This window comes from Dermacentor andersoni, chromosome 5, assembly GCF_023375885.2.
Source record: "Dermacentor andersoni chromosome 5, qqDerAnde1_hic_scaffold, whole genome shotgun sequence".
NCBI classification, from domain to species: Eukaryota; Metazoa; Arthropoda; class Arachnida; order Ixodida; family Ixodidae; genus Dermacentor; species Dermacentor andersoni.
Window position 1 is genome coordinate 92504662 of NC_092818.1, and position 15513 is coordinate 92520174.

At 45.8% G+C, this 15513-nt stretch overlaps 1 protein-coding gene across 11 annotated transcripts in view; it reads right to left on the bottom strand.

The window, feature by feature from the left end:
• Positions 1-15513, bottom strand: part of LOC140218489 (uncharacterized) — a 187152-nt gene that overhangs the window by 158293 nt on the left and 13346 nt on the right. For 5 of the 11 annotated variants that reach the window (XM_072288214.1, XM_072288211.1, XM_072288213.1 and 2 more), the window contains one exon: positions 2347-2583. The exons of 1 other annotated variant lie outside the window; for it this stretch is intronic. In XM_072288214.1, the coding sequence (XP_072144315.1) occupies positions 2347-2548 (202 nt within the window). In that variant the 5' untranslated portion in view covers positions 2549-2583. Of the gene's footprint in view, positions 1-2346; positions 2584-4875; positions 5234-15513 lie in introns of those variants that run through there. 5 more of the 11 variants (XM_072288218.1, XM_072288216.1, XM_072288217.1 and 2 more) reach the window with 2 other exon arrangements.

Below are 15513 nucleotides of genomic sequence, written 5' to 3' on the forward strand. Positions count from 1 at the left end.
GCTGAAGACCTCATCATCCGGCTCCGCACGGGCTCAAACAACATCATAATTAGTACAGACAACGAAAGTGCTGCTCAACAAGTCAGGCGCATCACGCAACTGAAGATTGGTGAGCACAGCTACGAAGTCAACGCGCACGTGGCGGCGCCGGAGGGAACGCTGCGCGGGGTCATTCACGGGGTGGACCCGGGGACCCCCGCCGAAGAACTAAAGACAAACTTACGAACACGCACGCAAGGGGTGAAGATTTTAGCGGCGAGAATGCTAGGCCGATCTAGCACAGCTGTTATCACCTTTCATGGCCCCATCCTCCCCAAGCAAGTTTTGTACTACGGGGGAGAGATGTGGTGTTATCCATACAGACCAACGCGGCAAGTTTGCTATATTTGTTGCCAGCAAGGTCACCGGTCGGACGTTTGCCCGACCCCCGGAATATGAAGTATGACGAAGTATGCACTGCGCCCGATGTACCTTGTGGCGGAGGATGTCCTCTTGGTGGCCACAAAGCTCCGGTCCACTTGATATTTGCATCCCCAAGTATCTGTACGCCGAGCACGCCGCCGGAGCCTCGTCTCCTTGCGTTCTATCGCCCTCATCCATGCCTGGATGAGGATCCATTTCCTCTTGACCGATGTTAATGATCGCTTGTAGGTCCTGAGGGCACTCTATCATTAGCACAAGGTCGTCAGCAGAGGTGAGACCAGGTAATCTGTACCTCTCATCCACGTCCACCTTATTAAACTTTAGCTGGAAACCGAGACCACTACTCAGAAGTTTGCGTTCTAGGTTGGCCACATACAGAATATATAAAGCAGTGAGGACAGAGGGTATCGCTGTCGTAGTTCCCTCATAACCGTGATATGTGTGGATAGTACACCCCCCAAAAGTGAGCAATGGCAATGTTGTTTCTGTAGAGGCGCTACCTGGAGGTGTTGCAAGGAAAGGGGCACGCGGCTCCATGGCCTCCGAGATTGGTGCTCGTGTGCGCGCCAGCCGGCGCGCGCAAATCATGGAGGCCATGGCCGCTCTATGAATGGTGGAATTCCTGGAAGAGTGGTTTGTGCTGATTACGCCTATGCCGCTTGTCACGTGTCTGCTTTATCGGGCGCGTTCGCCCAGATGCTTGAAACGTTGTCTGTCCGTGACCTCACTTGTCATATGAGTGCGTTCTATATATATATGCTGCTTCCGTGAAATAAAGGTTGTTGTTATCGTGCTCGGCGTCCGGCATGGGCCGCAACACCACAGTTTGAGTTTCCGCGTAATATAATTATGTTTTCTCGTATACTCGAATTACAATCCGACGCTATCCTGTCTGCAGATTAGATAGTATTTAGGTCGTACTTTACGGTTTCTCTGACGCATGCTACTTCGAGCAATTAAGTTATTTCAGTAAAGCCTCTGTGCCTCTCAGATGGCCTACGCGGTTGTGGTCCGGCATAATTTTTCTTCAAGCGACGATCGACGCCGACACCGAATTTTTTTGCGACATGGGGTCTTTAACGCTGTGCGACGTTGCCCTAGTCATGCCGTCACACAGATTAGCTCTACAACCTCTACAAGAATTTGTCATAGACAATGAATTGATAAATTACTTGCGAGAAGTAGTTAATTTGAAATTTTAATGTCCTCTCTGATCACATGATCTGTCCAAGGGTACTTGTGTTTTTCTCGTGGCCTCACGATGTCCTTCTTTCTTTCCGCCGTGGTAGACGGACGTGCTCTGTTAGCATTTTGCCATTATAAACTCTTGTCTGTGTTCTGTACTTTCATTACCATTCTTTTCTTTTTTCCCTGCAAATGATATTGGGATAGTCGGCTCTGTTTATCGGCAGACTTCCCTTAATTTACAATTTATATAAAGAAGCATCGAAAGTGATAAATGTTTTCACTTCACACGGTGCATGCTGTTTTCTATGCTTCCATCTTGCGCACAGTATACAGCGATGTGTTCGTCGTACATTTGTAACATAAAGTAACGAGATAGTTATTAAGGAAGAAATCGTCATATGCTCGACTTTAGCGTGAAGCTACAAAGCCCTGTCATGATCACTGTTCTTATGCTTCAAGTTGTCGATTTATTCTCCCTCAGGCTGCGATCTGCTGGCCTCTTGGTTAGGTTAGGTGGTAGAGCGACCACACTGGTAAAGCGTGAGTCCCGGGTTTGACGCCGGACGTGGACGCAGTTTTCATCAAATGCGAAGCTTTCTTTTTTGAGAAACACACAAGAGTTTGTAGTGTCACGCTACCGTCGGGTGGATGATAACTTTCATGAGCCTTTCCCCGCCTTGTGGACTTCCACAAAACTGATTTGTCATTTGAAGATAGAGTCGTATTAACACTTACTCCTAAAGAATGCAACAAGTTTCTTCGCGTCATTTGTCCCCAGCGCATTGACAAGGTCGACGGGCTGCAATTTCTTCATATCCGCCTTACATCGCACGCCCTTGGCTCCAAGTTCTTGCATCAGGAACAGCATGCGGCCATCGGTGATGAGCGGCAAGGCAACTTTGATCGCAGCGGCTAGGTCCATGGTGTTGGCCGCCATTTGCTCCGAGGGCCTTTTGGCAGGAAGGGATGCTGCTGCACACGAAACGCAAAAAGGGCACATGCATCAAGTACTGCACTCGCTCGCGCACCAACGAATTGGACGGACGCTTACATCACACACGCCTTGAAGCGAAAATGCTGCATTTAGTTTGCATATCTTTACCAGCAACGAGCAGGATGGATGGATGGATGGAAAACTTTAATAAGGTCCTGAGGTACGCGACTCAGCGCGCTGCGGGCCGCTCCCACGTTGGGACAGTCAGGCCTTGCCCGACCGCCGCATCGTGGGCCCTCTGCAGCCCATAGTTGCGCCCCGGCATCGGGGCTCCTGATAGCGGAGAGCCACAGGAAGTTGAGAAATTATAGTAAACCATTAAAACAGCATTGTGGTTGTAAACCAGGAATACCTTCAAATGAACTATTTATAGTGCCGACGGGTTCTCTCACAGTGGTGCTTCCTCTTAAGCATGGGAAAACGATGGTATAGGTTCCGCCATTATGCGTCAACTGGTGATAATAAAGAATCTGTATAATTGTTTGGGGTATATAACAGAACAGTGAAGCAATGCTGAAGCGTGCGTAACCTTAAGGTAATGCCACGAAAACTGTGCAACTGCTTCAAGAAAACCGGTTCTGCGAAACCGCTTGGTGTGTGCTCTACGTGAACATTTGCCGAATTACATCGATCGCCGTCACTTAAATCATCTTAAAGCAGTACTGAAAGAAGTACTGGTTCCTTTATGAGTAAGAGCACTCCTTTCAAATTACTACTGCTACATTGCGCTGCGCAACAGGTGAGCACTTATTTCAGTACTTCGTATAGGAACATTGAGAGTAGTACTGACTCGCTGTACGGGATGATGCAGCAGCATAGTAAGTCAACAAACAAGCCGAACTGAATGCCGAAACTTCCCGATGTTCTGCTCCCACGCGACCATTGACTTCGTCATGGCATCATAATACATTAACATTTGTTCTCATTTATTCTTCTTCCGGAGACTGCCTTTCACCCGCTAACAAGTTATAGCTCAGCGCGAGACGTGCCTGCATGATTTGCAACTTACTCGAACGTTATAGTTGTTCTTCTGTAGTGTATTTTCTCACCGAACTTAATGTAATCAGGTACTCTGTGCGCAGCGAATAGTGCTGTATTTTCACGAAGGTATGCGAGCACCCACGATTACACTGGAACCTTCGACGACTCATGTATAAAAGTCGACGCGCTTGACCCACAGATGAGATTTCGGCGATCGCCAACTGTGCTCGTCGTGCGTCAAGCGTCCCTTGTTTTTGTGCATACAGGTTCTACCAATAAATAATTGTTCCGTGATTCACAGTTTTGCTACTGTGCTTCACCGTCACTACAATGTGACAATATGCACCCCCCTGGAAACAAGAACTAATCTAGGCCCGTATTCACAAAAAAATTCCTTACAACTGTTACAGAAAATTCCAACCAATCGTGAAGCTTGACATATTAGAGAACTTGACCAGCCAATAAGAACGAGCACTTAAGAACGAAAAGCTTTGTGAATCCAGCCCTTGGTTCCTATAAAAGCCACTACATTAAATTATATTGCAACTATCTATTAACGGTACAGCATTAGTCGGCGCCAAGCTATGAGTCGCGAATCTAACTTTTTGTTGGCCAAACTTGTGCCACACAAGGCAAGTAATACTGACATCACAATAACGCCGAACACAATCGTCCATATTTACCTACAGGTCAAGCGCACCGGTTATTATACATGGTTACACGTGACATGGAAAGTGAATCTGGTAGAGTTCAACACGCGTACCCTCTGTAGTGAGGATAGCTTACCAGGGCTCTTCGTGAAGTTATCCGGCGTTGCCTGGGTTATTATTGGTCTTAGTGAGGTTAGAAGAACTGGTGAGGCTTCTACAGTGCCGACCAACGGCCGTGTACTCTCCTACAGAAGTATTCTAGATAACAGATAATACGGGGTAGGATTTCTAATCCAGAAGGACATAGCGGGTAGCATTGATGAATTCAACGACATTAATGAGTGGGCAGCCATCGTCGTAATAAAGCTGAATAGAAAGTATAGAATAAAGACAGTACAAGCCTACGATCCAACCTTCAGTCATAATGATGGAGAAATATAGTAGCTTTATGAAGATGTGGAGTTAGCGATGAGAAAAGTGCAAACTGAGTGCAATGTAGTCATGGCGGACTTCAATGCAAAAGGGGGGAAAGCTGGCTGGGGAACAAGCAATTGACAACAACGGCATGGATTCTAGGAACACTACAGGCGAGATGTTGGTAGAATTCGCTGAAAGGAACAGGCTCGGAATAATAAATACCTTATTCAGGAATCGCTGTAACATGAAGTGGACCTATAAAATCCCTAATGGAGAAACAAGAAAAATAAATTTCACACTCTGCCGGTCCCAGCATAGTGAAGGATGTAGAAATGTTAAGTAGAGTTAAGTGCCGTGACCATAGCGTAAGGCCTAGGATTCTTTCAATTTGCAGAGAGAAAGAGTGAAATTAGACAAGGAGTAAGGGTAAAACAAGATGCAGTAAGACAAGACGTAGTAAGGGTGAAAGCATACGAGTTCAGGCTTGTGCTCGCAAATGAATATGCAGCTTTAGAACATGAAGACGAAGATAACACAGATGCAATTAATGAAGCCGTAACTAGGATGATTTCAGAAGCAACTGAAGTGGCAGGTAAGGCACCAAGGCAACCAATAGGTAAGCTGCATCAAGTAACTAAGGACTAATGAAGAAACGACAAAGCATGAAAAGGTCTAACTCAAGAGATCAGGTAGATGTGGCTGATCTGTCAAAACTGATCAAGAAGAAGAAAGTAAGGGATATTAAAAAATATAATGTATGAAAGATTGAGGAAGCAGTAAAATACGGCCACAGAATGAAATCAGAGAGAAGAAAACTTGGCATAGGACAAAAGCAGATGCATGCACTGAAAGATAAGCAGGATAATGTCATCAGCAATTTCGACCATATAGTAAAAGCAGTAGTATTCTATACTGACCTGTACAGTACCCAGAGGAGCCCCGTTACCTTCATGAGAAGTAGTGATCAATACGATATAGGGGCTCCTTCTATAATTAGCGGTGAACGTAAAAGGGCCTTGCAAGACATGACCCAGGGAAAAGTGGCAGGAAAAGACTGAACAACAGTCGATTTAACCAAAGATGGAGGAGATATCATACTCTGAAAGCTTGCGGCCCTTTATGTGCAATGCCTTATGACTTCATGAATACCAGAGAGCTGTAAAAACGACAATATGCTAATGCAAATGAAGGGAGACGTTAAAGAATGGAATAATTATAGTCCCATTAGCTTGCCTTCAGTATTGTACAAAATAATCACCAAGGTAATTTCCAATATTATCCGGGCAACACTTGACCTCAATCAACAAAGAGAACAGACTGGCTTCATTAAGGGATATTCTACAATGTATCACATCCGTGTCATCGATCAGGAAATCAAGAAATCTGCGGAGCACAATCAACCTCTCTGTATGGCTTTCAAGGATTATGAAAATAAATTAGATTCAGTTGGGATGCCCACTGTCATAGAGACATTGCTTAATCAAGGAGTACAGAACGAATACCTGAATATATTGGGAAATGTCCACAAAATCTCCACAGCTACCTTGGTTCTCCACAAGAATAGTAGAAAGTGACCTATCAAGAAAGGAGTGAAGCAAGGAGACAGAATCTCTACAATGCTATTAACTGCATGTTTAGAAATATTCATGCTACCCGACTGGGAATGCCAAGGAGTGAGGATCAACGGCGAATATCTCATCAACTTTTGATTTGCAGATGACACTGTCCTGTTCAGCAACACTGGGGGTGAATTACAACAAATGAAGGGCCCCTCACCAGGCCACATAGCAAATTTTGGTTATACGCTTGAAGTTGTTACGTACCCTCTAGGGAGCGTTATACCGCAAGAATTTTTCAAATTGGTTGAATAATAACTGAGATAGAAATGTTTTAGTGCCGCAAACCCATTATTTCAGGAGGCGAGCTAAACCGCCAACATATACACCCTTTCCACGTGCCCCGTATAGCCTCCGCAAGCGAAATTCATTCCTTACGTTCTCTGAAATGCAGGCACGGTTTTTTTAATGCTACGAAATGAATGTGCTATATAGAATAATCGTGGGAAGCACTCCGACGCAGCTTTTCTTCAGTGGGAACGCATTGTGTATTTGTTGGTGAGACTTAGCGTCCGAAACTCGCCCAGCGGATATGAGAGATAACGTTATTAACGGCTCTTGATTCAGACCTATCTGTTTTGTTAAGGTGCTACCTATTATATCCCAGAAGCTACAAAGCACGAAAAGATAAGCTTAAGTAATAAAGTGAACCCATGAACAAGTTGGTTTTACACATTGCGTTATAAGGCACAACAAAAGAATAGTACAATGCGTCTCTGAGTCGTCATCCACCATCACGCTATGGCCGAAGCTGTTCACAAAATTGCGTCACATTTACTGGTGTTAAGAATGGCCGTACGGCGTGGCAACGTGCCAGCTTTCAGCCCACTGCACGTGTTCCAAGCCCACCAGTCGGGGCGCCTTCCGAGAACTGCGGACGGCCGGCAGCCACGTGGCGCGCGATCAACTCCGGAAATTGGTACTTGGCCGAGCCACCCGGGACAAAGCAGTTCTACGAAGCCCTCTGACGTCGGCACTGAAAGCTGGGCGGTACCGAGAACTGCGGATGACCGGCAGCCACGTGGCGCGCGGTCAGCTCAGGAATGTGGTACTTGGCCGCACCACCCGAGACGGAGCACAGTTCTACGAAGCCCTCGGTCGTCGACTCCGGAGCCTTTGTGTGTATGGGTTCGCACCTGTGTGTTTGCGTGTGTTTGGGCGTAAACGTTAGTGCGGGGCGGCGGCAAGTTTACAATGCTTGGACGAACCTTCCCGACCATTCGTGCTCCGTCCACGACCGAACGATGACGTCGAACTATGACGTCAAGCGGAGAGCTTATAAGCAGCGTTTGCCGGCTGCTAGGGAGTGCTCGTGTCGTGATCGTTGTCGGGAGCTGAGTGCTCTGTCATACTAGAAATGTACTAGTGAGCTGTGTGCTCGTAAACTGTTTGCTGTATGTTAGTTTTCGGGCTCCATATGGGAGTCGCGCTAGTCTGCCAATGTATGTCCTGTTCAAAATGTAAATACTGCCAGTAAATCCTAGTTCCTCCCAAGCTCCTTCCTTACGACTACGACCGCTCCAAATCTAATACTGGCCACAGGGCCAGGTATACCTTTGGGTAGGATATATACATTGCTTGCAGTTCGTTGTCAGAGTACTATCATCTCACTGTTATCCATGTGCGTGGAGGAAGACCACTATTTAAGATGACTGTGCCGTCATACACGTGCGATTTGTCTGTTCTCTACACTGTCTGCCGTGTTGCCATTCCAACTTTATAACATAGCCGCAATGTTGACCAGTAGATATCGAAAGTGAAAGACCACACATTAGAGAATTTGTTCGCGTCCTCACCACGGGAAGATTAGTACGAGCCGTCGAAGAATGGCACGACGCAGTGATTCTGACCTATCTGTTTTGTTAAGGTGCCCCATATTATATCCCAAGCAATTTTCTTATCAGTACTCATGAGCTACCGCAGAAGCTACAAAACAAGAAAAGATGAGCTTAAGCATTAAAGTGAACACATGAGCAAGTCGGATTTACACAGTGTCTCTGATGTGATAGTTCACGCGTTTCAAATGTCAGCCCCGACTCACCCTGGAACGACTGACTACTAGGCATCTCGAGTATATGCGTTTAATAGATGTCGAGTACTGGAATCGGCCACAGGACCGACTAGGCCTCTGCTCAATGCCTGCCGACATTCTCACCTTATTTCACACCATCTGGCTTTGTCTGAACTTCAACAGCCAATTTCTTTGTCCAGCACTCCGCCCACGCTGTCAACTTTAACCTGACAAAGTTAGTGCTGCCCTGAGATTTCCAGCCAGCCTCTTTTCGTAATTTGGAGGGTATTTTATTCTGATACAAATATATGGACACTCCAGGCGCATTTCAGCAGTCGCCGTCGCCGTGAAGTTCCGTATGAGTGAAAGTTTGTGAAGCTGAGCCGGCGAACGCGGGTAAATCTCGCGTGCGCTAGCGAGGAACGCTGCCCGGATGTGTGCCCTCTAATGTGGCGCGCGAGACGGGGGTGAGGCGAAGGAAGAGGGGCGTTCTTCTCCAACGGCTGCTACGGTGCCTCGATGTCCTCCTCGGCCGCCGCTCCGTACAGAGTGGAGACAACCGCGGCGTCTACTACAGCGTAGACCGCGCGATTTGCGGATGCCGTAGCAGACGCCTTTGGCCTACGCCGTAGGCACGCGTTACCAGCGCTCGTGTGTTGAAAGCGGTCTGCGACGTGGCTAAAGTGCGCACCCGCGCGGGCCTCATCTTCAAAGCGATCTGCAATGTATATAAAGTGCGGGTAGTGCCGGTAGTTTTGTAGGCGCTGTGCTTTCGACGTTTCGTACGCCTTGAAGCGACAGATGCACAGAGGTTAATTGGCTCGCGGCTGCAGCCGCGATTCCTAACTCCAGCGTTTTCACAGACAGTTTCCGCTGTCATCGAGCAATGTGTGCTCGTTTACCTGTGCGCGCGTGACACCCTGCTGGTTAATTTAGTTAAAACACGTCGACGGGCTAGTTGGTTTGAATCCATGATAGTATGTGTAAGCGTGACTGAACATGGACGCAGAAGGAAGCAGACACACAAAGACAGCGCTATCTCCGTGTGTCTGTTTCTGTTTACGTCCTCGTTGAGTCATGCTAAAATATTATATCATTGTTAATTTAGTTAGTAAGCGAATGTTTACAAGTTTATACGGCCGAAGAAAGCGTTTATACCCGGACTCACAGAAAAAGAAAAGAAACGAAGCCAGAGTGGTTGCAGTTTCGCCGGAAAGGCGAAGCAGTATTATGGATAGCCAAGTATGCAAAAATTACACGAAGGAAGATCACACCACCGAGAGGACTCAGGCTGAGAAATTGAACTGTCTCCTATTATGAGGCCCTGTATATGCTCACACGCCGTCACTTCCGCGCTCAATTCGTCGAGGTTACACGAAGCTTCTTCATGTGCAAGAAATATATGTATATATATATATATATTCCCGAACCAGCATACCTGCTTCCCGAACACCATGTATATATATATATATATATATATATATATATATATATATATATATATATGGTGTTCGCGAAGCTGGTCAGGCCCTAGCCCCCCTCCCTCCCTCGCCCCCTCCAGAAAAATGAAAACTCTCCGCCAATGCTTTGTTGTCCTAAATTTAAGAGTAATCGATACTTTTCTAAGCGTAGAAGACTGCAAACACACGCCATCACTACTACTTGCCGCGGTTCAGCCTGTCGCGGTGGCCAAATCGAAACGTGCCAAAGGTCTGAACGCGCTAGCTCACCCACAAGAAATTCATAAGGGCATTCTGGGCCGTTTGACGACGCATGCGTCCATGACCTAATCATTCTGCTTCTGGATGCCGTGCGCTACGGACGCAGAATGGAGGGCTCCTCGGGAGCTGGGAAAGCGGCTGATGTTGGCCGTGGTGCCACGTGCTCTGCGTTGCCCAAGGATTACAGTGTCATCTTGCCGCCGTTACCAACAAGTGAAGGACAAAAGCGCACAGTTGTATCGCACTGCGACGTCACTGGACGCCGTATAGAACCAACGACTTCCGGAGGCCCTGCAAGGATGCTGTAGTAATTAAACAGCTAGGTGGAATAGGCGCATACCAAATGTCGCACGTGTGGCTGCTGAAGATGAAGACAGATGAGGCAAAGCAGACGCTGCCAGACGGCGGACCGTTATTGGTGAAGAACCGGCATGCCTCATCTTTGATCCCGCGCGGCAAGAGCTCAGGATTAAGCTGCACTGGGTCACGTTCGATGTCACCTCTGAGACCATACGACGAGCCTTCCGAGAGTATGGCGAGGTAAAGGAAGTCATCAGAGATTAGTGGAAGGCCGAGGACTTTGAGGGCGCCGACTGAAGGACTCGTCTAGTACGTCTTTTGCTGCGCCAAGGCAAGACCTTTGAGGGAAGCGCCGTAGGCACGGTCTGGTGTCACTCGCCATTATGGAGTCCTTAGAAATGTCGATAAATATTCCAACACTCAACATCCGGGGGCTTAGTGCCAAGAGGCGGCAAAGCCAAGTTTATCGCCTCGTAACGGAGCACGGTTTCGATGTTGTAGCCATTCAGGAGACCGAAGTGTAGAGAGAGGACCAGACAGAGCGTATAGTGCGTCCTTTCGCGAGACGCTATGACGTGTGTGTTTCCCATACCGTGGAGGTGCCTTCGGGGTGCATTTTTAAATCCGTGTACTTATCACTCCCATGCTGGCTAAGCCTCCCCGCTTGCAGCTCCCGTAGTCACTAGTGCCAGAGTTCTCTCATTGTTGTATGACACTCTATGGCATAAAGGAATAATGAATGGATGGATGCTATGAGCGTACCCCTTGAAACGGCGCGGTATATTGCACCGCCAAGCTATTTTTTTATTTTGCCGAATGTCTTATCTTTCTCTTACGACAAGAAGTCCTATCACTGTAAACAGAAAAACACCCAGATGGGCGTTTTTCGCTTGCCATCTAGCGCATTCCTTTTTGCACATGTTTTTGCTACCATATATAGGGCGTACGATGAAACTCCCATTGAGGTGGACATTATTTCGGCATACAACAGGGGTACCGTTATATGCCCACTTCACCCCCATTTGACTGGGAAGTACAAAGGGAGTTCTGTGAAGGAATTAAAGACATTTTAGTTTAGGAGGGGCAAGCATGTAGCGACATGCTTGGTGGCGCGGGTCACACGCTTACAGAGCACCAGACGGAGTACCGTAGGCCGAGGTATTGGACACCGGCGATCAAGGCTCAAGGGAACTCAGCCGTCCGTGAGCTGCCACTCAAGCAGGCGTTGCGCCTGCTCGGAGCGAATGCCGGCGTCCGACACTTTGGCCTGCGGCATTCCGTCTGCCACTACGTTGGCGCGGCGCCCCGCCGCGAAGCATTTTGCCGTGTGCTCGCCACACGTGGCCCAATCGACGGTACAGGGCCACCGCTGAATTGACCAAGTTATGAGCACACGTGGTCCAATGATGAATGAACCCGCCGCCGCCCTTCTTCGACATCCCCTTTCACTGATCCCCTTTCACTGATCACAGAGCTGCTCCTTAGAAAGATTCTGCTGTCATACACAGTCGTCCTCACGAAAATGCTAGTCATCGGCAGTGCCTCCGAGGCCAGCAAACGCCTTTGAGAGCAGGTGCTACTTGCTGAAAGGAAAAATACACGAGACACACACTGATAGAGAAGAAAATTTATTAGACACCAAATGTTACAAATATAATATGTTCACTTTCTGGCCCAAAAGAAAGCACATTTTTGCCCCAGTAAGAGAATTGTCTAGATTTTAAAAAAGAACACTGTACACTGTAAACATGCCCGTTACTAGTATTCTACATGTCCTAACACAATGCAATGAGTAAATGAAAGAAATGCTAAGAAGTCCTATTTCGTTTCATATTGAACTGTAACTATACAACCACGTGTTTGAACTGTTACTTTGTACTGACATTCCACACTTTTGCACAGACTATATACTGAGCTTGCAAGAGTAAGCTACACCAAATTAACAGTGGCTGGTATAATGAGGCAGATCAGTGGTATTTTGATGGACTAGCACAAAAGTATGATGATAAATGCCGATGTACTAAATCAGGAAATTAAAACTCATCACTAAAACGAGCTAAATAATTTAGTGTAGTTATGGCGCTGTGTTTTCGAGCCAGCTATTAAAAATAAATTATTGTATTTTGCGAGCCAGAAAGAACCACCATCTGATCATGAAGAATGCCGTAGTAACCCCGAGCTGATTTGGACAACCTGGGGTTCCCTAACGCGCACCTAAATCTAAGTACATCGGTGTTTTTGCATTTCGCTCCCATTAAAATGCAGTTTCGTTTACGGTTACTTTAATTTTTACAGTGGGTGCTCTTTAAACGGAACCTCAAGGGACCAGGAAAACTGGCTCTATTTACCAGGAGTTATATTTACTGAGAGATATTGCAGAGAGCCAACCAACCAATCATGAGGATGGTGTTCTGTTTAAGCGGCAGTTTCACTTAAGCGATTTCGATTTGTCGAGATTCCACTGTAGTTTATAATAGTGGATGAGTTTTGTTCTGCATGGACACTTTAGCATGGTTACCATGTTTAGTTGAATATTGTGCAAGCAGCAGGATTTCATTGTACCCAGTGTAAAATTTAAAGCCAGCAATGTAACAAGTTGCAAACGCTGCCCCGAACAATTACATTCCCTGATCATATCCAATAGCAGCAACAATAGATGAATTTAGTCATGTTTTCTGACGTTTAAGTGCCTTGTTTTCGGAAATCAGATCCTCCTCACATTGACCTCCAATCGTGTTGTCCCGCGAGCTGAGGTCATGCATTTAATCGCACTCGAAATAACATATCGCCCTTGTTTAAATGCCACTGGAATCGCAGTTACCACCTAGATATAAAATTTGAGCTGCAAAGCCGTAGCAGACATTTTGAGGTAAAAGTCTAACTATTCTTGTGAATCGGGATGCACACTCAAAACATGGCTATGCTATTGCAGACAGGACTGGTAGTATAGCAGCCAGGACAGAGTTAACGGAGGCTTTTTTATCGCACAAAAAGGAACGAGAGACAGAGGTAAGACGCAGACACAGCGCTAACTTCCAACAATTGTTTTATTCCACGAAGCGGTACACATATATATAGGCAACAGACAACACCGTACGCATGCTCATATGTACTAATTTCTAATCAAATGAGACAGCAACGAGACATGTGAAATGGAAAGTTAAGATGATATCGAAGACGCAAAAACGACCATGCATAGCCAAAAACATTTTTTTGGGCTATGCATGGTCCAATTTATAAACAGTGCACGGTAATAGGAAGAAGCCCAAAGCAAACAATACGTGAGATTATTGAAGCGGCGAAGATCGCTAGTTTGTGCAGCGCTTGTGTTAGCGCGCCTTCAATCGATCTTTCAAAAAAAGAATTCGACTTTTTAAACGTGACACAGAGGGTGGCCTGTTGGAGATGACATTTTAATCTTGCAATTACGAAAAAGTCTTTCGGCCATGCATGGTCGTTTTTTCATCTTCGATTTCATCTTAAGTTTACATTTCACCTGTCTCGTTGCTGTCTCATTTAGAAATCAGTTCATATGCGCACGGATACGGTGTTGTCTGTTACCTATATATATGTGTACCGCTTCGTGGAATAAAACAATTGTTGGAAGTTAGCGCTTTGTCCGCGTCTTGCCTCTGTCTCTCGTTCCTTTTTGTGCGCTAAGAACCTCAGTTATGGAATACCAACACGCCCTAACCTATGCTCTTTCAAGATTTAACGGTCATAAAGGCGCAAAGTTGTATGAACTTCAAATTATTATTCTCTGTGAGGAACCATGCTTTCCAATTATAATATGGACATCAAAATAAAGTAATTGGAAAGCAAACCAGCATTTCATTCAATAGATAAAACATTGCTCAGGCTACCTTCCAGGGTGCACGCTACATTTCCTTTCTTCAAATGTGAATTTGTTAACTTGCCATGGTTTGTCAAATGTATTGGTGTATTGTTGGTCGAGGGTGGTGGAACGGATGTAGGTGAAATGTTTCGACAAGGAGACTTGCCAGATTGAACAATGAAAGTCTCAGGCTGTAGCCATTTGGTTTCCTTGTAAAGATGTTGGCTCCAGCATGAGACGTCCCTTGTTAGGCAACTTTTCATGACTAATGTAGCCATCTTTCCTTTTACCCTCGTCTTACTCAGCCTATTGCTGCACAGAGAAGCTGCAATTTGTTTAAAAAAAAATATTAATGAGCTGATAGGGATTGTGCATGCCTCTGTCTCCAAGTGCAAACATTTGTTTTAAAGGAATGACGGAGTTGGTACCTTTCTTAAAAATTCAATAGAAAGAACCAAACAGACTGGCTATGACGACAAGTAAGCATGAATGGATGTGGAGTGCCATTTCTTCATTTCACACCAAGCTTGGGGCCAGCCGGAGTTCTTCCTAAAATCGAGAAAATTTTTCTAATGAAATACATATTAAGAGTGTTCTCTTCATAATCTGAAAATTAAAAAAAATGGTCATTTGGTTATTCATCTTTAGGTGGGAACAGCGCCAAGGACACTGACAAAGTAAGGGCTTATAGTGTAATGACACAGAGTGCTAGCTGACAACTGATTTAATTTTAGAAAACACAAACAGTTAAGTACTCTGGAATGCTTCCTAAAAGCCATAAGAAACCTAAGAAGCAGGAAGCAATTGTACAAAACAATGTATGTGCATGGAAAATGCACCTCATCATCTGTTTAGACAAGTATACCATTTTCTTGTCAGTTTGCAAAACAGGTGCTGCACTAAAACATTTCTTCCGCAATTTGGCAATTCTGTGGGTTTTGACTATTGCTCAGGTCAGTTGGTTGCTGTTCTTACTGTTATTAGAGTACGGTGATGTGTAATGTAGACGGCAGAAGCTCTACTGGCAACTATGAACATTTGCGAATTTCGCTGCAGCAGGATAATGCACGCATCCTCCTGCTGCAGTGAAACTTTCCAGTAAATTTTCACTGTTGTCAGTAGTACTTGTCTCATTTGTCTCTCCTCACACTGTTCTATCTATTGCACTTCACCATACTGTACTATGCATCACCAACTGACACAAAATTCTACCCTTCTGAAGTTCTTACTGCTACTTCACACTCATCAAATTCAGGCCTCCAGCCGTACTGAGCACAATGCAGTATAAATACATGGACTGGCAGCTCCTGTCATAGATTTATTCTGGCGTAATGGCACCACAGAAGCAAACGAAGACAAAGACATGCAGGACATAAG